The following is a 20,158-nucleotide window of genomic DNA, read 5'->3' as shown; positions in this document are numbered from 1 at the left end:
AAAGAGTAACCTGAAATCAGCAGCAAGAGAGGAGCAGTGAGGGAATCAGAGGGCCAGGCAAAACTGGGCGGGTCAAGGGAAGGAAGGTCACCACCGGGACGGGAATGTCGTCTAAATAACCGTAATCGAATACCCAATTGGGGTTCTCCAGAGAACCCATGCGCGATGGAGTGCCGGAAATCAGAGTTCCCGGCAACAGGGCTCCCGGAGAGTGAGGCGAGAGATGGATTAACGTCCGTGTTAGGGAAAAAAAGATGAAGGAACGAATTAGGATGACTGGGAGAAGAATGAGATATAAAAGAAGCGTAAAAGGAGAGAATGAGAATATAAGGAGAAAGGGATGCGAGAGATATTGAGAGAGAAGGAATAGGCCAGCATCATTCCATTACCACCACCAAAAGCGATTGCCTTGTTGCCAAATACCAAAGCCACACGCACACGCTGCACCAATTCTCTCCTTCACCTTTCTGTCTTTTATAGCACCAAGTTCGATCTTTGGGTCCAATACATACCCCCGTCACTTCACCTGGTAGACTGTCCTCCTATACCTTGATTTTTTTTTTTTGACCCGCTCTCCTTTATATTGATTTAGACCATATAATAATAATATATGCATATCTATAACTCAAACTTTTTGGCGATGGTAAGATATAATAGTTTAATGAAAAGTGCAGTAAAACGAAAATTGAAACAAAAAAATACTACATGGTTATGGATTCTATTGTCTTTTCCAAATTCTAATACACACATTCTTCATTTATTTTATAAAATTAAATTAACTAGATTTTTCCTTACTTTAACTAGTTTTTTTCCTTACTAATAGTAGATCGTGCATACATGTATGGGCATTTTTTTAAATTTAACATGTATATAAAAAAATAATCAAGTAATAGGAGAAAAGATTTAGATTTTAAAACATGCATCGAAATAAAGTTTTTTCCCGCTAATTTGTAATTTTACATTAGATGAAGGCAAAGGGGTTAAAAATTCCTATTTAACAAATTATTATGTAATATGAATGCTAATTACATATGACGTATGCTCAATTATTAAATAGGAAGTTTTAACCAATTTTTTTTAAAAATAAATATATAAGGAATTTCATTATTTACAAATTGTACATCGTGTTGCTCATTATATTTGGAGGCCCACCTAGTCAGTATAGCAATTTGGGATCATTATTTTTAATTTATCTTCAATGATGTATTTATCTCTATTTCTTTCATTGCTTCATTTTTGTTATTTATTCATTCATGGAATTCCATGATTCATTCTTTTTATTCCACACTTCCCGAATAGGAGATTTTGACTTCATGTGGACGCGTCAAACTGTGAGCAATACAATCACTACACAACACGATCCAGCTTGGCATCAACGGATTGGCGGAGACCACATACAACTTATCAAAGTGGGCCACGGGCAGATAAGTAGCTGCCCGGACTGCCCGTCACTCCCGCATTATAACCCATCACTTACCCTCCAAATCGCTTTTCTAGAATCGATCGGAGGAAAATGGCTCAAGCTATGGCATCTTCTTCTATGTCTGGCCTGCGCAGTTACTCTCAACTTCAAGGTAGCCTCCAACTCTCTGGCTCCACGCGCCTCAGCCTGCCCGCCTTCTCCAGGTTGAGTTTGGGCCTGTCCCGTTCCGCTGGGCTCACTCTCAGAGCCCAGCAAGTTAAGCCCGACACCGAAACCAGCCGCCGGGCAATGCTTGGTCTTGTCGCCGCCGGCCTGGCCTCCGGCTCTTTCGCTCAAGCCGTCCTCGCCGATGCCAAGTCCATCAAAGTCGGCCCTCCTCCTCCCCCTTCCGGTGGATTGCGTGAGTCTTAGCTGCTCCCTTCCCTCCCACCCTAACCCTATCGATTGTGATTTTCAAATTGACTTCAATTTCTATTAATTAAGGAAGAGAATACGTGGAATTTGATTTGATTGGTGATAATTATGGAAAATGGCAGCTGGAACGCTGAACTCAGATCAGCCAAGGGACCTTAAGCTACCTCTGAAAGAAAGGTTCTACCTGCAACCTCTATCTCCGACCGAGGCGGCGCAGAGAGTGAAGGAATCAGCGAAGGATATAATAAACGTGAAGGAGCTGATCGACAAGAAGGCTTGGCCTTACGTGCAGAATGATTTGCGGCTGAAAGCAGAGTATCTTCGTTATGATCTTAACACCGTCATATCTGCTAAGCCTAAGGACCAGAAGAAATCCCTCAAGGAACTCAGTTCCAAACTCTTTCAGGACATCAGCAATGTAAGTCATATCTCTATCGCCAGTGACGATTTTGATATGTTCATATGTCTGCTTAATGGTTAATCATATGTAATTAGTGAATTAAGCGGCTGATTTTGTTGTGTGACATGTTTGTGCAGTTGGATCATGCTGCAAAAATTAAAAGCACACCACAAGCGGAGAAGTATTATGCGGATACTGTGTCTACTCTGAATGATGTTCTTTCGAAGCTGGGTTGAAGAAATTGAATGTTTTTGTTTTGTAATCTGTGTTTATCAGTTTATGTAACACGTTGGTTGTTTTTGAATGAACTTTGATTGAAGAGAATCAAAGGAGACGAAATTTGTTTCCTCACCAGTTTTGGCAAGGATGGCAAACACGTCTGTTACATAATTACATGGGAAGAGGAAATAAAAAATTGAGCAATTTTTTTGTATTTTTATTTACAAAATTATAAAAGTTATTAGATGATTATGAGAAGAACATACTAGTATGTAATTTAGGAAAATAAACTCATTGTTTTTCTATTTTTTTGGGTCCTTCTCCCCATTGAAGGGAGTCATTTCATTTGTCTCATCAATGCCGCTTGACAACAATGTTAATATAAATTAATAATTTGGTGAAATACCATTGTCTTTTATTTACATATTCAAAGATAAAATTAAACTGAATTTTGTGCATTCGTATAAGCCTTAAATGAGCAATAGTTATTGTTTCTTGGGAAGAGTATGATGTCTTACAAGTTTTATATGTATATTAAATTAAATTGTAAATTCAACATTTAAAAAACCTTTAAAAATTAATTTTTGGCCATAAATTAAATCCTAAATTAATAAAAAAATATAACTAAATCGATAATTTACTGAAAAATGAAAATGAAGCAACCACCAGGCAACCAGCTCTAGGCTCTGGCGCTGGTAAAAAAAAAAAAAGCTCTAGGCTCTGGCCTCAGCGCATGACACGTGTAGGGCGCGGGAACCACCGTTGGTTGTTGAGCTGGTGAGGTGGAGGACGCGGGGAATGTGATAAGCGATGACAGAACGACGACGTTTAAGCCGTTCTCTAGAAAGAACTCCATCCTTCTCTAGTTATCTCCTAAAATCAATCTTCTTGTCATGTCCATTTTTCAAAAGAAAACAAGGATCGGATATATAGTGTTAGTCGTAGATTATAAAAGAATGACCACACCGAGAAACAAAATTAGCTTCTGAAGAAAGAAAACCAATTCCAGGCGAATTTGAATTTGTTTTCAACTTACATTTCCTCTGCTTTACTAACTCGTGAAGCTCAGGCGGTCCTTCGAAATGTCAGCTTACCGATGGAAAAGCTTCGAGGAGAACGAGGATCGCCCCGAGAAGCCTCGTCGCTACGGTGTCACTGAGATGAGAGGTCCTCATTATTCGCTTTTAAATCAGAATGTTCTTCAGGTATATAATTTCGTTATGATTTTTTTTTTTTTGACGATCACGAAGATCTTTTTCGAGGATTGATTCTGGACATCAGGTAATGAATGTTGTTGCAGCTATATCGCTTGTTAGGTTTTGCACTTGTATCTGTTTTGACCTCAAAATAAGTGCTGAACTGAGGTTTTTTTCCCCTGCCTGTACTGTCTATCTTAAGATAGACAGGAAGCTTTTTCCTGCCTTTTTATTTTATTTTCATTGTTCCTGACGTTGAACATGCTGGAGGCATAACCATTGCAAACCTATTGGCTAATGTCAAAATATAGGGTGTGAACTGTATTCCGTAACTCACTACATATCTATAGTGGATTATAATTCTCATTAATTTTTGCACCGGGTTCATTGGCACTCTTTTGTCCTAATTTTGGAGCAATGAAAATATTCTGTTTCACAGGATATTTTTGAGTCTATGGGAGAATTTGTTGATGGATTGAAGTTTTCTGGAGGTTCTCACAGCCTGATCCCAAAGACCGTTATTAAAGAAATGATTGACATGGCCCATCAGCATGATGTTTATGTTAGTACAGGCAATTGGGCTGAACATATGGTTGGGAAAGGTCCATCAGCTTTTAAGGAATATATTGAGGTCTGAGCTGATTGCATAATTATTCTGTAATGAATTTTCTTTTCTGATTTATAAATCAGTGATTGACGTGGTTTCTTATTTATTATAGGAATGCAAGCAATTGGGTTTTGATACAATTGAACTAAATGTTGGCTCTTTAGGAGTTCCTGAAGAAACATTTTTGAGATTTGTTCGCATGGTTAAAGGTGATGGTCTGAAAGCTAAGCCCCATTTTGAAGTGAAGTTCAACAAGTCTGATATTCCCAAAGGTGGCGATAGGGCTTTTGGGGCTTATGTTCCCCCAGCACCTCGATCATCTGGTATGAAGCAACTTTTTATTCTCTTTTTATGTCCGTGTGCGCACAAATGGGTGGTATGCGTGTGTTCTATCTATCTCTCTTACATGACGGGAGTAGACATATTTAGGATTCTAACAGAATGTTTCTATTAGCGTTATTCTATTCATTAATGTGCGTTCATCTGGAAGCTATTAAAAATATCTTTTGGTGTTTGCACGCAAAGGAATGCATGCAAACGCCAAAGAAACTCACCCTAACAAGTTCCTGTCTTCAGAATTTTGATATAAAATATCATAGAGGCAATATGCCATGATTGCAGAATAAGTAAAAGTATCATCTCCTTGATATGGGACGTCTTATTGATAAGCATGTTCATAGTTTTAGGCACGTTATTCTAATAATGCAATTTTCAGGTGTGCAGTAATAAGTTTCACTAATCATGGAAATATGTCCCTCGATTTTAAGAGATCAAGTTCTGCAATTTAGAAGAATTAATTAAAATATCTAAGTTCATAATTTGTTGATGCTTTTGATATGAATTTAGATAAACTGGATAATCAGATGAATGAATAAAGATGGATGAATGGCTTATTAAGTATGCCTTCACCTCTTTTCTTCCAGATAGGTCAGGCTTGGAATATCTGTAGTACTAAAGAGGACAAGGCCAGGAAAAGGAATCCAATCTCACCTAGAAGTAAATAGAACTTATTAAAACTCGATTCAGATTCTACATTCACACAAATGTGCCCTCACAGGGACTACCGATTTCTGCAGTCTTAGCTGGTGGTTAACAAACTCTAATTAAACGCTAGGTGGGGCAGTGCTCATAATTTATTGAAACTTAAGAGGCGAAAACTTGACTTTCGATGGGAAATATTTGATGTCGTATCAACAAGGTGATTGTACTTTTTTCATTGATCTTAAATCTATTATAACAAAAGAAGCAAAGCGGTAGGACCAACTCCATTGGCATTGCTTTGTGTTTAAAATCGCAGAATTTGTAGAAGATGTGGATCTCTTGATCAGAAGGGCAGAGAGATGTTTAGAAGCAGGAGCAGACATGATAATGATCGATGCTGATGATATCTGCAAACATGCTGATTCTATGCGCGCGGACATCATTGCAAAGGTCATAGGGCGGCTTGGTATTGAGAAAATTATGTTTGAAGCATCAAATCAGAGAACATCTGAGTGGTTTATCAAGCGCTATGGTCCCAACGTAAATGCTGAGTGGTTTATCATACTTTCTCGTTTTCACTTAAGAAACAGATTATATCAGCTTCAGCTTTGCTAATATCATCCCTCTGATCTTCAGGTAAATCTCTTTGTGGATCACTCCCATGTGATGGATGTGGAATGCCTCCGAGGACGCAACTTGGGTAGGAATCATTCATCTGTTCTTGGGTCATCATATTTCCTGTTCTGAGGTGATTGGGTGGTATATGGATGTTGGGCCTTGTGTGACTTGTTGGTTTGGTTTATGTAACTCGTGCTGTAATAGTGATGTCTCTTAGGTGGCATGTTGTGCTAAACTGTGTGTGCTGTGCTCCTGCAAAACAAAGTATATTCCTTTATCTTTTCGTTTTCATTTTCCAAAATGCTTGATTGTGTGGTATTTGTAAATAAATGAGTAATGCGGTGGGGTTGAAACTAAAGACAATTTAGAATGCGGTTATCAATTATCATGAAGGGGCGTATTTAACAAATAAAATAATTAATAAATTTATATTATAAAATCAGTGTTATGCCACTCAAAGCCCGTTCGGATCCTCTCAGCGGCCGGTTTCTCCGCGTCTCTCGGAAGCCTTGAATCCTACCCGTCCAATCCATCCAAGCACCCATAGGGAGACACGTCATAAGGCTTTTAACATTGTATCTAAACCGTCCGTCTGGTTATATCCTGACCATCCATTCAATTCCATGTCCTGCCAAATCCCTACCACCTTCGATCGCGAACGCCTTCTGCCAGTCTGTCATCGAAGTTTCAACCCATCTGCGACGCAAATAAGGAGCTACGTTCATTAGCCACTGAGGCTTTCTTGCTGCACCAGTCGAATTTTAATGTGACGAAAAGTTTTGTTGGAACTATAACGCATTATATATATATGTATATATATATATATATATATATATGGCAGCTTGAAACTAAAATGTTGTATTCCCTCTCGCTTACACAGTCGAGAAGCATATCTCTTGTTATGAGCTGTTAAACAAAAAGAAAGGGAACTTCTTTACTATTATTAACAACTTAGTAATACTAAAACTATAATGAAGCCTTTTTTTTTTTTTCCCCATCTCCCATTCTCCCTTGGAAAAACATCAACTGATGTTTATATCCCTCGTTGGCTTTGTCGTCTTCAGATTTCTTATGGTCTTGAGTTTCTATCATGCTAGCAAGAGATGGCTCAATCACTTGTAAAGATCAGTTCGGGTCTTCATATTGCATTTTTATATGATATGAAGATGAACCAGATTGCCTTGCGTGAAGCTTTCTCGCCAAGTTCAGCTAGCAGAACGTCGAAGGTTTATTGTTTTAAAGGCATGAAATATAGGCAGCCAGGATCGGACGGTTCCTATTCGAGTTTCGACTTCTAAGGCTTTGTGTCTCCAAGTGAGTGCTCTAATGGATTGGATGGCTAGGATGTTAAGATTCTGAGAGACAAGGAGAAAATAGCTTCTGAGAAGATCTACTCCCACTCAAAGGGGCCAGTACCACTCGTGTTTCATAAATAATTCAGGAGAGAAGGCGTAATTTCAAGCTTGTCCAATTACCTCTGGCCCAGAGAAATAAACATTATTCAATGTAGCCCGTGCACAGATGGCAAATGCTCGAAACAAGTTATTTAGTTAAAATTCAGAGCTGTGATAACATTTTTTTTCCCGGAAAAAAACTTTTTTATTTCATTATTTTTTATGTTTATTGTGTGAGATTGTCACCATCCGAGCTTCCGTTTGATTCATGTAATTTTCTCTTCGGTCAATGTCAAAGAATAAGAAGAATACGATTTTCAAATATCAGATGCCAAAATCAATCTCAAAAGGTACAACTCTCCGACGCTGCTCGAAAACGAACCCAACAATGATAAATAGGCATTCTCAAGTCATTGAATAGCTTAGATTTTGGAAATTCCATGGCTGGTCAAAAGACTATCTTGCTATAGATGGAAATAACGTGCAAATAAAAGAACTGTGTAATTGAGAGGCAATGTCTTTCCTTGATCGTTCGCTTTCCTTTGAAACTGGAGATATTACGCATATTTCATCTCTCAAAGCTTTTAGAATATTCATTGAACTTTTGAGAGCAAAAGTAAAGCTGAGAAAGGAGGAGGAGGAGAAGTAGAAGATGCGGGACAATTTCTGGCTTTCTCTGAAGAGATCAATTCACTGCAAACCAAGCCCATCAGAAGTTCATGAACCAGAAGCGACCATCCCAAAAAGAATTCCTCAGAAGAATTCAAATTCAATGGATTGTTTCCAAAGAACAAGCAATATGCTTTGTGAGAAACCAAACAGTGGCAGCCTAATCAAATCCTTAAGGAGCAGTGACATCCTTAACCCTATAACCCATAAGGTTGTCCTTGACATGTCCCTCAATGGATTTCGGATTTGTCGATGTTGTCGAAGTCCTTCAAGTAAAGGAGCGAGAGGCCCTCATGAATCAGCAAGTCCAACAATTACACCTTCAAAGAAGACCCATCATGTTGATTGCAATGAATGTAACATATCCTCCTCAAACTCAAGGGTTTCGATGCAGACAGATTCTAATAATAATAATAATAATCTGGTTTGTCTCAAGTGTGGGGAGAAACTAAAATTTGTTGATGCTGTTGAAGCACACCATGTCTCCCAGCATTCAGGTATTGACCAATCTTTTTCCTGCTCGAATTATCATCTTCTGAGTTTGAGGCGTTTCTGCTTTCTTGAGACAATTGAGATTTTTCATTGACCCTGTGGAATTCTTCTCATGTAAACTTGGCCTATCACACGTTATTCCATTTTAGATTCTGCAGTAGGAAGTTATCGGTTTTCATGTCCTCCAATGTTGATCCAAAGTCTTCTGCTGCACTTGGTGATTCGCGAAAAATAAGATATGATTTAACGCACACAAATTTCGGATGACTTTTAAGTGAAGACAAATATAAAGAGAGAATAACTGGCTCTATTTTTGACACATGAATCTCACAAAAGCAAAATTCATTATTGTCTTTACTTAGTAAAAGTCATTTTAGGGCATTCTTTACGCAAAAACCTAATATTTTTAACCACCAAGGTATTGTTTAGTAGTGGAAGAAATGGATAATTAGTAATTACCCCACTGACAAAAGTTTTAGTATGATGGCCCGAATTTGATTCCTGCAGGAATCTACTGTACTATGACTTCAAAATGTACCTATTCTTTTTGCAGTGATTAAACTTGATGAAGAAGATTCAACAAGGCAGATAATAGAAACAATATGTAGAACAAACTGTACTAATTCCGAGACCAAGTCAGGGCAGATTGAATCTGTGCTCAAGGTTCAGAACAGCCCAAGAACGTTCGCTAGGTTTGATGAATACAGGGAAATGATAAAGAACGATGCTGAAAAGTCACACAAGAAGCAACCTCGTTGCCTTGTTGATGGCAATGAGCTTCTAAGGTTTCATGGCACAACCCTCATATGTTCACTGGGTACCGATAATGGCTCTTCTTCTTCTTCTGGTTTGTGCACTTCAGAACATTGTTGTGTGTGTCAGATTCTGAGACATGGCTCCTTCACCACCAAAGAGTTTCGTGGTTCATTTGGGGTCCTCACCAATTCAACCTGTGATAAGGCCTTTCAATCCATAGGGTCACTTGATTCTGATGAATCTGATATGGGATCATCTCAGAGGAAGTCGGTTATGGTGTGCAGAGTAATAGCTGGTAGGGTTTTGTATAGTTCTGTGGAAGAAATTGTAGAGGAGAATTCTGGGTTTGATTCTTTGGCAGACAAGAGGAATGGTGACTTAGAGGTTGAAGAGCTTTATGTGTTGGATCCTAGAGCTATACTTCCTTGTTTTGTGGTAATATACAAACCCTGAATGTTGAGTACTTGAGATAAAATTTCGGAAAACCTAATTATTTGCTACCTATATTTTACATTAACTTTTATTTTGATTCCAGGAAGAATGATGATACCTATATCCCAGAAAATAAATTTAATACTAATTTTTAGGCCCCAAAAATTTTTCTTACAAAATGAGTTATAAATATACGAGATTCTTATTTGTAAGTCAATTATCTAAGTCTCACATGTCAATTTTAAATAGTTGCAATTTGAACTCATCAACTTGTAATTGACTAATTCAATATTTGCAACCTAGCGCTGATGTTATTTCTTAGGTACATCCAGTATTCTAATTTTATTTATAGTGCATCCAATATCCTAATCTTATTTATATCGCATCTGACATCTAAAACCATAAATAAGATTGAAGTGTTAGATGTAACTAAAAAATAACATAAAGAAACTAACAGGGGTTGAGTCTAGTAAAAGGGACTAGTCTCCCACAACGTGGTGAATTAAGGTTTGAATCCCTGCTGGGAGAGGTGCCCACATTTAGTGCCCGACAGTGTCTCGAATGAGATTACTTCTAATAGGAGGATACCTATACTTTAGCAAAAAAAAAAAACATAAAAAGGTGCTAGATGCGCCAAGACAGTAACGCGATTAGGGTGCTTGATACATCATAAAAAATATTAGAATACTGGATACTGGATACATCTAAAAAATGACATCAGCGTGGTAGACGCTACTTTACCTTAATTAAATTGAACTTTTGAGATTTAAATGTCAATTCTTGCTTCTTCTTTTTTATTTGTTATTTTCAAATCATCCTTATACTTTTCAGTTATCAGACGTTTTAAAGTTAATACATATAATTTTAACATTTATACAATGTAAGAATAAACATTGACACAGCTCAACATTATAAGGGCAACTTGTTTCAAAAAAATTATGAAGAATAAATCAGAAATTCAGGCAAATAATAAAAGAACAAAATAATTCTTTTTTTTTTCCCCCCGGCAATACGCATGCCAAATCAGCCGGGCGTTAGTCGTTTTCTCACGTTGGAGCCGTCTCTCCTATTTGTTGCCAATGGGCTCCATTGGGATCTCATTTAAGTACAGGGGGACCGTTTGCGGTTGGTGGAGTTGCTTATTCATTCCTTTCGTTCTTTATTTCTTTGTTTGGCCAACCATATGTTTAGTCCTTGCTAAAATTTACAATTAGTTAACTCTGTTTTTATATGATCAATTAAGCATTCAACAAATAAAAAAATGAAAAGGCTTTTGATCTTTGGAGGGAGTTGGTGGCGCCACAGTTGATCAGGTGCTTACATTCTAGCTCTGAATTTACTCAATTCAACCAACGCCATATTAATTCTACAGTTATGAATCGTATGAAACGCCATATTAGTATTTAACTCGATCGTTTCGTCATCAGTCGCAGAGAGTAACCGAGCGAAATGGATCAAATCGGGAAGAACAAGAAGGCTTGCGTTGTGGGAGGAACTGGGTTCGTCGCTTCTGAGCTCGTTAAGCAGTTGCTCCTCAAGGGATATGCTGTTAATACAACTGCTCGAAATCCAGGTTCCTTTTGTCTTTCCTTGCTTTTTGCCCTAAATGTAATAACTCTGATCAGTTGATTGTAGCAGCAATCTTCAGTTTGACTCCGTTTTCAGAGTTGATTTGGTTTTGAATTTCAATTGGTTCGCTTGAGTTTTTGACTGGATTTAAAATTATTCTGTTTTCCAAGTGCATGTCTGATCACCAAAACCATGCTTGCATTATTGACGCAATGAGAAGATGAGTTCATATTTGTGGTTGTGTTTTTCGTTTTGTCTTGAAAAAAACTACCAGTGATTAGGCTTTTGACATTGGAGTATTAATTCAGATTTTGTCATGAACTGAAGTCCCAACTCCAATGTTTTGAGCAGATGATCGCAAAAAAATATCCCATCTCGTAGAACTGCAAAAATTGGGAGAATTGAACATATTTGGAGCAGATCTGACGGAAGAAGACAAATTTGATGCCCCTATAGCTGGCTGTGAACTCGTCTTCCATGTTGCTACTCCTGTGAACTTTGCTTCTGAAGATCCTGAGGTATATAATACAAAACTGAAAATCATACTTTAAATCTCTGTATGTTTATTTGTGCGTCTTTTATTTAATGCAAGCATTATTCTGCTAAACTCTGTACAGAATGACATGATCAAACCAGCAACCCAAGGCGTATTGAATGTCTTGAGAGCATGTGCACGAGCAAAAGCAGTTAAACGAGTGATCTTGACATCTTCAGCAGCCGCTGTCTCAGTAAATGCATTAGAAGGGACTGGTCTAGTTATGGACGAAAACAATTGGACTGACGTTGATTTTTTGAGCACTGCAAAACCACCTACTTGGGTAATAGTCCAATGAAAAATCTTTGTGTATATCTGGTTTACAATAGATAGATGGCCCTTATCAATCCTAAAATGATATGCACACATCTGTGGAAACTACTTTCAATATGTTTACATGTTACGTTTCTGTAGTCAATCTTCGTGTCTTGTATCGTGAAGCTTAACTGAGAACTTTGGATAGGTGATTCTTATCAAGAACATGTAGTTTGGATTTTATAGCCAAATCATTCAACACATAATTTTATGCAAACACAGGGATATCCTGTGTCCAAAGCACTAGCAGAGAAGGCTGCATGGAAATTTGCCGAAGAAAATCATATAGATCTCATCACTGTGGTACCTACGACGATCGGCGGTGCTTCTCTGACTCCAGAAATCCCAGGCAGTCTTGGTCTGACCATGTCCCTAATTACAGGTATAAACTGCCACACCCATCATCAGGTTAATTGTTCTATGTCAATTTCGTCTTCTCAAATACCAGAATGTCAAATAAGAGGATCCAAATCTGTTAAGCATTATGCTTAATTTATGTAGTGATTGGTGTTAAATTGCATTGCAGGCAATGATTTCCTCATAAATGCTTTGAAAGGCATGCAGCTGTTGTCAGGTTCAATATCTCTCACTCATGTGAAGGATGTTTGCCGAGCACACATATTTTTGGCCGAGAAAGAATCAGCTTCTGGTCGATACATTTGTTGTGCTCACAATACAAGTGTTCCTGAGCTTGCAAAGTTCCTTAACAAACGATATCCTCAGTACAAAATCCCAACCCAGTAAGCTTCTGATCCAAATACTGTAAATGACACTTTATCCTAAGATTCTTGCCTTTGGGATCTCATACAAAAGCCAAAGGAAAAAATGCTAGCATTCTTAAGTAATGATGTATCATGTTATAACTGCAGATTTGATGACTTCCCCCCGAAGGCCAAGTTGGTGATCTCTTCAGAGAAGCTTATCAAAGAAGGGTTCAGTTATCAGTTTGGGTTAGAACAGATCTACGACGAGACTGTGGAGTACTTCAAGTGTAAAGGAGCCCTTAAAATTTGAATTAGTAGAGGTTCAAAGCTCTAGCAGAAGCTCCACTAGTTATAATAATGTAATGATGGTAATAATCTGGACCGGCTGTTCACTACGATGTATACTGAACTGAACTAGTATTTTTATATAATGGGATGCTACTCTTCCACCTCGTCAAGTCCTCAATTGCACTTTGTGATTTGTTAAAAGGAGAGAGATTACTCACATGGCAAAGATGATAGTAAGGGTGTTCCGTCCTGTGCCCGTGACTCGTCTCCTCCTAACAGCATTTCAATACAAGATGGGATATAACAGTTTAGGCCTAAACTCAATATCTTTTCTCTTAGGCCTACACACAATATCTTTACACTGTTTTTGAATTGTTTGAGTCCTCGTGATTTCGGGAAAAAAACACTGGCATCAAAACATCGAATAATTTAAGATAAATTAGGCATTTTATTTTCCATTTAGAAAGTAATTTCATATACAAGAACATGTCAATAAAAAGAAGCTGATATTTGGATTACAAATCATAACAGATGGTAACAAACAATTCTATCAAAATATTTTCCCACTCGCAACTTACGAGAGACTTTTCCCTTCAGAACATCAAGCACACCAAGAAAAGGAAAGCCCAGAACATTTCAGAGTTCAGATTTTTCACTGGCGTTCTGCTGTTAATGGTGTCCTGTTGTTCATAATTACATCACTTATTATTATACTACTGTTTCTTAAATATAAAATCTATTTTGTAGTGTAATTTATGTTATAAAATGAATCTATACTACAAAACAAATCTTACATTTTAAATCAGAAGAGTATCATTGAATGTAAAATCTATTTTGTGGTAACATTTATATTATAAAATGAGTTTTGTTTTAAGGAGCATGATTTTTACTAGTCTTTTCCAACAAAAGGGAGAAAGAAAAAAAAAAAAAAAGGATTTCTCCGCTGTTGTATCCCAGCATCAACGCAACAAATGACCCCACTAGGCTTCAAAATCTGTTGAGGTGGCAAAATTTCATGAAGCGAATGATTCTCCTGTCTTGGGTGTGAAAAGGCTAGGATAAAGGTCAAAAAAAGGCTAGGATCAATATGCACTTCCATATAAAAAGGTATTCCCTCCTTGTCTTTTTATAGGAACCTGGTCTTTTTTCTCATAAGATGTCCGCTGGATTGTTCAGTGCATTAATATTTTTTCCACAAAGTTTTTTTTATTAATTATTCAGAAAAGTAGAATTAAATTAATTAGATAAAAATAAATTATCCAAAGGCAACTCTAAAATGAGAATACAAATTGTTGATGTCATCATTATCTAAATAAAATCCTTTAATTCTTATATTACCTCGTATATTTAATATAAGAACTATTTTGACTTTTAATTTAGTTCTAAATATAATATCCCAATCTTTTTTCTCTCTCATATTTATTTACTTTTTTTTAAAAAACTTTATAGTAGTTTCACATAGTAAATGTTTCCTTAAATGGTAGTTCTAATTAATATACATGATAAACAGTACTCCCTCCGTTCCTTATTATAAGAGACAAATAACCGAATTACGTTGATCAAAAAAGCAGTTAAAATTAGTTAAGAACAATCAATGTGTAAAAAATATAATTTTTCCCCAAAAATACCCTCATTAATAAGGAGAGAGAACAATTAAATTATTAAAAGAAAGAGAAGTGGGAAGAAGAGAGAGTGTGAGTTGAAGACAATAAATATGGGTAAAATAGGAAATCAACACAAAAAAGTAGAGACCACTTTTAAGTGTCTCTTATATATAGGAACATGCCATAAACATCAAATGTCTCTTATAATAAGGAACGGAGGGAGTAATATTTTAAGAAAAACAATACCTATTCATTATCAAAAACTGATTTAATTAATTTTTTTAATCTATTTAAATTAATTAACTAGCTCTTATATTAACACTGGAAGCAGTATTATTATGCAAGGGAATACCGTAATACATTTTTTCCCAAGAAAAAGTGTGATTAGATTATATTTTATTGATAAAAGATTTTTAATTTTTAAAAAAATGGTTCCATGTTCAAGAGCCAATCATTTGAATACTCTATATTCCGTTGTCGGTTAAGTTAAACATAAAATACAAAACCCGGCAAATTAATTACATTATTAATTTAATATTACCGGTCAACTGGCATAGCTCGTTTGAAGTGTGAAGTGGCAAATCCAAAAGCCAAAAGCAAAGTCATATCTTCCCCTGCTTCCTCTTCATTCTTCTCTTGAATCATTCCTTCTATCATTCCACAGATTCTTGGAATCCAAAATTCCAAATTAAGCTCTGGAGTTTCTGAACCTGTGAGTGCAGAAAGAAAGAATGTCCAAGAAGAAAGGCAACGGCCATACAATGACACTCAAGGACTTCCATGGCGGTTCTATTCCTCCTGATCTTCCTCTTCCTTCTGCTCCCGGCCTGTATGTCTCCTCTTTATTGCTGTTTCCCTTTTTCTCATTTAATCTCACTATTTTGGTCGCTTCTTCTACTTTTATGAATATTTCACTGTATGCTATGGTTCTGAAATACGGTTGGGTTCTGAGTTTAAGATAAACTAGATCTATATATCCAATTATTTGTGTTTTATCTTCACATTTGGACCCATCAACTATTTTTTTTCAAGATTCACGGATCTGTATATGAAAACGCGGGTAACATTTTGCCAAATTTGACACAGAACCGTCAAAACTTCAGATCGTTCTGGCTATGAGAGACCTTCGTCGCGGGGTAATCCCATTGATCGGTCCGATCATCGTTCCTTGCCGAACAACTCCTCACTATCTTGGCATTTCGATGACAAGACCCCATTTCTCACGCAAACTGGTCCAGTTGGTACTAATTTTGATGAGGACGAGCGTAAGCCGCTAGACGGCACTTCAGCTCCCCGTGGAACAATTAATGGTGAAGGTATTTGGGGCCCGCCGTCCCGCGTTGAGTTGAAGTCTGCGTCCGGACTTGGAGGGAATTCATTAGGTCCGAAGGCGGCTTCCGGGTCTCAGTATCATGTTGGGAAAAGAAATTCGTACTCAGCCACGCTGACTGAAGTAAGTCGTGTGGGGATGGATTCTCAGAATTTAAAAGGTAGTAGGGCGGAGGGAATCAATTTTGCTTCCCCAAACGTATGGACAATGAGGAAGGATGTGGCCAGTCTTGTTAAGTCAGATCAATCTGCTTGGTCCGGTTCTAATGCTTTTTCTAAGTTGGCTCATGCAAGCGCCATCGACAAGGTGTCTTCCGGTAGATGGCAATCAGAGAAAGTTCACTGTCAGATGAATTTTGAGATTAGTAAATCCTCTGAAGTAGAGAGCAGATCACTCAGTGTCAATGGAAATAGCACCCACAATAGGATAGACACGGTGGATGAGAAGAGATATTCTGATGTGATGAAGGCAAGGCAAGCTGAAAGATGTAGAAATGAGTTACTGGAGCACGAAAGATGTGAGATTTCAAAATATTCAGAAGTGCGATCAAGGCATCACCACACTAACGGGGCACAACCAGTTCTAAATGACGCCAAACTAAGTGGGCCTGAGTTGCAACATTCATTGGCATCTGAACCAAGAGAGCGGCCCCAATTGAATTCATCACGTAGGACAAAGCCACTGGATTCAGAACCTTCTGTTGCTGATAATAATGTACAGGTATCCACACCTTCAACTTATAAGACTACTTCAAATGAAATGCAACTTCATATTGATTTTATGGATTCTGTTATTATCTTCATGGCAGTTACATCGCCAAGGCAGTGATTCTAGCCATGTTGAAACTGTTAATAAGCCACATGATCATGCCAATATTGTGAATCCTGACTCAGCTAGAACTGAGAGCAGAGAGGAGGAAAGACAGCGGCCAAAGCTGAATGTGAAACTTTGGTCACAATCCCTTGAAAAATTGGAAGGAAACACTAGATCAGACAGGTTTGTTACTTGAGAAAATGAGCGGTAAAATTTTCACCTGTAAGTGAGTGCGTGTACACGTGCATGTGATTTAGGAACCACGTTTTCAGCATTTATCTGTGCGGAGCAACCTTTGGATGTGAAGAACATGTCTTTTTTCCCTTTTTACTTTGCGTATTGTTTAAAGTTTTATGAAAATTAAACCAAAAAAAAAAAAGATCATTTGTTTGATTCTGTTTTCTGATTATTAGTTCCGGGTCCCATTTCTTGCTTGTTTAGGGACCATGATGTGTCACATTTTAACCAAGAGAGAACTCGCATTATGGCAAAAGGATGGGGCATGATTTGTGTGTGTGTGTTTGTTCTTTGATAATTTTGAATTGAGATATGCAAGCGTGTACAAGTGTGCGCAATTTTATGTTGATTTGTGGGTAGACATAGTTCTGCCTCGTTTTAGTAATGTTTTATGCTCCAATATAATTTTTCAACCACATTGTTGATACATTTTGCATGCTTAAAATGAGAAATGGAGGTTTTTATGGTTTGTTTTGCATGACTATGAGACATCTGTTTTGACCATGAAAATAGAAATGTGGAGTACATTGTTGAACCATTGATGTGTTTCTTCTACGTTCGTATGGTAGCTAGAATGTATAATATCCATATAAGCTGGTTCACCCCAGTTGCCATGTTAGAGATTTTTTAATTTAGCAGATGAACTTAGGGTTCAATGGCTCCTTGACAGAGGATTCAAAGGTTGGAACTGTAGTGAGTGGGCATGAATTTTACTTATCAAATAAAACCGACTTACCTTGCAGTGTGGTATTTTAGCATTCTGCGCTCCATATTTGTCACCTTCTATTCCATCCTGTACCATTATATCTGCACCGCAGAATAATGTTAACTTTATTTGATTAGCAAAAATGTGTAACAAATGAGAAAGTCCTAGAGCTATTTATCAAGCCCTAGATACAAATAATAAGATGATGATGATGATGATGATTTTAAACCAATCTGAATCTAAATAAGATAAGATAAGCTGAAGTATAATTCAATATAAATTAAAGAAAATCTAACTTTTAAAATAGGTAACTAGAACATAAAATAAACTTAATTAAATTCTAAACTTTTCTGCGCCTAGCTTAAGTCCATTTTCTGGGTGGGTACACAAGTCTACAATTCTCCACCGGAAAGGCTTGTGCTTGTGTTTTTCTTGTTCAAAATCATATGCATACGAAGAAATCATTATGGTTGAACTTTGTAATGTCTTGGTAGTTATCTAATGCTTTCATTAATTTTTTTCTTTATTTGTTGTGCTACCTATTTCACACTTACGCACATAGTGGCATGTAGCATGTACTATTTTCTGCAAATTTGGTTAATTAAACATTCCAGTGCTTCATGCCTAATAACGAACGGACAATGCAAATGATTCAGGAATGCTTTATTTGGTGGTGCTCGTCCTCGAGAACTGGTGAGTTATCTTCTTCATGTCCTGAATGCCCGTTTTAAAGTTTATTTTTATTATATTCATACAGGTCACAGAAACTGTAGTCTTATATGCATAAATTACTCATCTCTTCAAAATGCTTCCCCCCCCCCCCCAAAAATTCATTCAGGTGGAACTTTTTTTTTGTTTTTTTTGTTTTTGCCCTCCAAATCAGTTATGTGCCTTTAACTTGTGCGATATGCTTTCAGCCACAGCAATCTGCACTGCTTTCTCCCCTTCTTGGCTTGGCTTTGTGTTTGTGGTTGGATAATGTTGCTGAACCTTTGCTCAGGTTTTAAAGGAGCGCGGGGTTGATGATGCTGCAATCAACAACTATTGTGAAGTTGAAGAGAAAAATAGGTAAATGACCTGTCTTGTTCGTGTGTTTTCCATTATCTCTACTTGGTCAAAGTAGATACAATTCTTACAAATGTCTGCCGTGAATGGGGTTGAATGTGATAGGGCCAAGAAGCTTTCTGATCGTTCAGTGCAGACCCATTATTTAGAAAAGACTGAGGATGCTCATCAACCGTATGCAAGAAAACCTGAAAGGAGCGATCGGTGGGTTGATGATGAGAGAAAGCAGAGGAGGAATTGGCACGGTGATAATCGGATAAGCATGACAGCGTCTGACAGGAAACCTTCACCTGAGATGTGGCAAAAGCCAGCTGAGCAGAAAAAATCTTCCGATGCTGTTGATCTACAGTGTGTTAAAGCTGCTTCAGCGGTCGAACTTGTTCAAGCTTTCTCTCGATCCACGTCAGATCCAAAAGTGAATGATAGATTACCAGGTCACAGGGGGGATACTGGGCGTGCACAGCAGCCATTTTCACGCCTTGTTGGTCCAGCCCCCAAGCCTTCTTCCAATGATTAGATATTTCATTTGGTACTTGTACATGCAAGTTGTGGCTTCTGGAGCACTTAATGGAGTGGTTGTGGGTTATTTCCTGCTCGTTACCTGAAGAGGAAAATTGAATATGGGCTGCTATTGAAAGCACCTAACGGAGTGGTTGTGGCTTATTCCCCCCAGCTTTTGTCTCCTTTCAGCTATCTTCTCCCACAACTCTGCCTGCAAAGCATGGCAGCTACCCAAGTTCTGATCTGCCGAGATAAACAATTCTCAGCTCTGGCTTTACTCATGTTCCAACTAAAGTTCCAAATCTTCGCACATCCCCAAGCCGTCACTGTTCACTGTAATTACCCTTACTCTTCTCCCAAACCAACTAGCCCTGTCATTACTCCGCACCCTTACAACATCATTTGTATAGATTTCGCATTTAATCATCGTCTTGCTACTTTATTAATGTTCTGCTCTTGCTCCCACAGGCAAAAGCAGTTGTTGAACTTGTATAGAATTAAAACATATAATTTAGCTTCTTCTTTCTTTTTGTTGAGAACCCACAGTATCTTGAGCTGTCCGGCTTCAGGAAACTACAAAATAAAAATGAAGTCCTCTCGCTCAAAATTGAGGGAGATAATTTAGCTTAGATATTTAGTTGAATCTCATGGACACACATGACTAAACCCAAGGAGTTCCTAAACTGTTGTTCTGGGCCTCAAGACCTATCTCTCTCGGATCAGGTCCCTTCAGTGAGTTTTGTCAACGCATCAATATTTACAAGGGAAAATTAGATTGGAAGTCTTATATATTCTAACTGATTTTAAATTAGATTTCTGTAGTTTTTTAATTAGGATTCTATAATTTCACTTGATTTTAATAGATTTTCTTTAATTTTTTTTAATCAAGT

General features: G+C 37.5%; 5 protein-coding genes across 6 annotated transcripts; all 5 read left to right on the top strand.

Moving 5' to 3' along the window:
* The first annotated feature begins 1,490 nt into the window (after nt 1–1,490).
* Nucleotides 1,491–2,670, top strand: LOC114751560 (oxygen-evolving enhancer protein 3, chloroplastic-like). Its single transcript, XM_028940215.1, has 3 exons — nt 1,491–1,823; nt 1,960–2,255; nt 2,375–2,670. The coding sequence occupies exons 1-3, from the start codon at nt 1,514–1,516 to the stop codon at nt 2,471–2,473; spliced, it is 705 nt and encodes a 234-aa protein (XP_028796048.1). The 5' UTR covers nt 1,491–1,513; the 3' UTR covers nt 2,474–2,670.
* Nucleotides 2,671–3,322: 652 nt separating this feature from the next.
* LOC114751558 (protein HEAT-STRESS-ASSOCIATED 32-like) lies at nt 3,323–6,216 on the top strand. Its single transcript, XM_028940213.1, has 5 exons — nt 3,323–3,661; nt 4,092–4,283; nt 4,372–4,582; nt 5,557–5,780; nt 5,877–6,216. The coding sequence occupies exons 1-5, from the start codon at nt 3,539–3,541 to the stop codon at nt 5,985–5,987; spliced, it is 861 nt and encodes a 286-aa protein (XP_028796046.1). The 5' UTR covers nt 3,323–3,538; the 3' UTR covers nt 5,988–6,216.
* A 1,688-nt stretch (nt 6,217–7,904) lies between these two features.
* On the top strand, nt 7,905–9,622 carry LOC114751559 (uncharacterized). The gene is made up of 2 exons (XM_028940214.1): nt 7,905–8,418; nt 8,967–9,622. Exons 1-2 carry the CDS (start codon nt 7,905–7,907, stop codon nt 9,620–9,622), a joined length of 1,170 nt encoding a protein of 389 aa, XP_028796047.1.
* A 1,229-nt stretch (nt 9,623–10,851) lies between these two features.
* Nucleotides 10,852–13,176, top strand: LOC114751555 (anthocyanidin reductase ((2S)-flavan-3-ol-forming)). Of its 2 annotated transcripts, XM_028940210.1 has the most exons (7): nt 10,852–10,914; nt 11,029–11,174; nt 11,522–11,688; nt 11,788–11,988; nt 12,243–12,402; nt 12,547–12,760; nt 12,884–13,176. In XM_028940210.1, exons 2-7 carry the CDS (start codon nt 11,051–11,053, stop codon nt 13,032–13,034), a joined length of 1,017 nt encoding a protein of 338 aa, XP_028796043.1. In that variant the 5' UTR covers nt 10,852–10,914; nt 11,029–11,050; the 3' UTR covers nt 13,035–13,176. The 2 variants fall into 2 exon arrangements, with proteins under 2 accessions (XP_028796043.1, XP_028796044.1); XM_028940211.1 differs by lacking the exon at nt 10,852–10,914 and having other exon boundaries at nt 10,925–11,174; nt 12,890–13,176.
* A 2,029-nt stretch (nt 13,177–15,205) lies between these two features.
* Nucleotides 15,206–19,600, top strand: LOC114751556 (uncharacterized). Its single transcript, XM_028940212.1, has 6 exons — nt 15,206–15,445; nt 15,703–16,666; nt 16,755–16,942; nt 18,359–18,395; nt 18,703–18,770; nt 18,873–19,600. The coding sequence occupies exons 1-6, from the start codon at nt 15,348–15,350 to the stop codon at nt 19,282–19,284; spliced, it is 1,767 nt and encodes a 588-aa protein (XP_028796045.1). The 5' UTR covers nt 15,206–15,347; the 3' UTR covers nt 19,285–19,600.
* Nucleotides 19,601–20,158: the final 558 nt, after the last annotated feature.

The sequence above is a fragment of the Neltuma alba genome, unplaced genomic scaffold (assembly GCF_004799145.2).
Source record: "Neltuma alba isolate B1F8T4 unplaced genomic scaffold, ASM479914v2 tig00006985_pilon, whole genome shotgun sequence".
NCBI classification, from domain to species: Eukaryota; Viridiplantae; Streptophyta; class Magnoliopsida; order Fabales; family Fabaceae; genus Neltuma; species Neltuma alba.
Note: the sequence above shows the minus strand (reverse complement) of the source record. Positions and strands in the feature narration are given on the sequence as shown.

Excerpts from the sequence above, each read along its gene's own strand:
- LOC114751560 (XM_028940215.1), top strand. The coding sequence starts at position 1,514 with ATGGCTCAAGCTATGGCATCTTCTTCTATGTCTGGCCTGCGCAGTTAC. Across the intron at positions 1,824-1,959 it reads TCCCCCTTCCGGTGGATTGC|CTGGAACGCTGAACTCAGAT; the intron begins GTGAGTCTTAGC and ends GGAAAATGGCAG. Across the intron at positions 2,256-2,374 it reads TCTTTCAGGACATCAGCAAT|TTGGATCATGCTGCAAAAAT; the intron begins GTAAGTCATATC and ends ATGTTTGTGCAG.
- LOC114751558 (XM_028940213.1), top strand. The coding sequence starts at position 3,539 with ATGTCAGCTTACCGATGGAAAAGCTTCGAGGAGAACGAGGATCGCCCC. Across the intron at positions 4,583-5,556 it reads CCCAGCACCTCGATCATCTG|AATTTGTAGAAGATGTGGAT; the intron begins GTATGAAGCAAC and ends TTAAAATCGCAG. Across the intron at positions 5,781-5,876 it reads TCAAGCGCTATGGTCCCAAC|GTAAATCTCTTTGTGGATCA; the intron begins GTAAATGCTGAG and ends TCTGATCTTCAG.
- LOC114751559 (XM_028940214.1), top strand. The coding sequence starts at position 7,905 with ATGCGGGACAATTTCTGGCTTTCTCTGAAGAGATCAATTCACTGCAAA. Across the intron at positions 8,419-8,966 it reads CCATGTCTCCCAGCATTCAG|TGATTAAACTTGATGAAGAA; the intron begins GTATTGACCAAT and ends TTCTTTTTGCAG.
- LOC114751555 (XM_028940210.1), top strand. The coding sequence starts at position 11,051 with ATGGATCAAATCGGGAAGAACAAGAAGGCTTGCGTTGTGGGAGGAACT. Across the intron at positions 11,689-11,787 it reads TTGCTTCTGAAGATCCTGAG|AATGACATGATCAAACCAGC; the intron begins GTATATAATACA and ends AACTCTGTACAG. Across the intron at positions 11,989-12,242 it reads CTGCAAAACCACCTACTTGG|GGATATCCTGTGTCCAAAGC; the intron begins GTAATAGTCCAA and ends ATGCAAACACAG.
- LOC114751556 (XM_028940212.1), top strand. The coding sequence starts at position 15,348 with ATGTCCAAGAAGAAAGGCAACGGCCATACAATGACACTCAAGGACTTC. Across the intron at positions 16,667-16,754 it reads TTGCTGATAATAATGTACAG|TTACATCGCCAAGGCAGTGA; the intron begins GTATCCACACCT and ends TCTTCATGGCAG. Across the intron at positions 16,943-18,358 it reads GGAAACACTAGATCAGACAG|GAATGCTTTATTTGGTGGTG; the intron begins GTTTGTTACTTG and ends CAAATGATTCAG.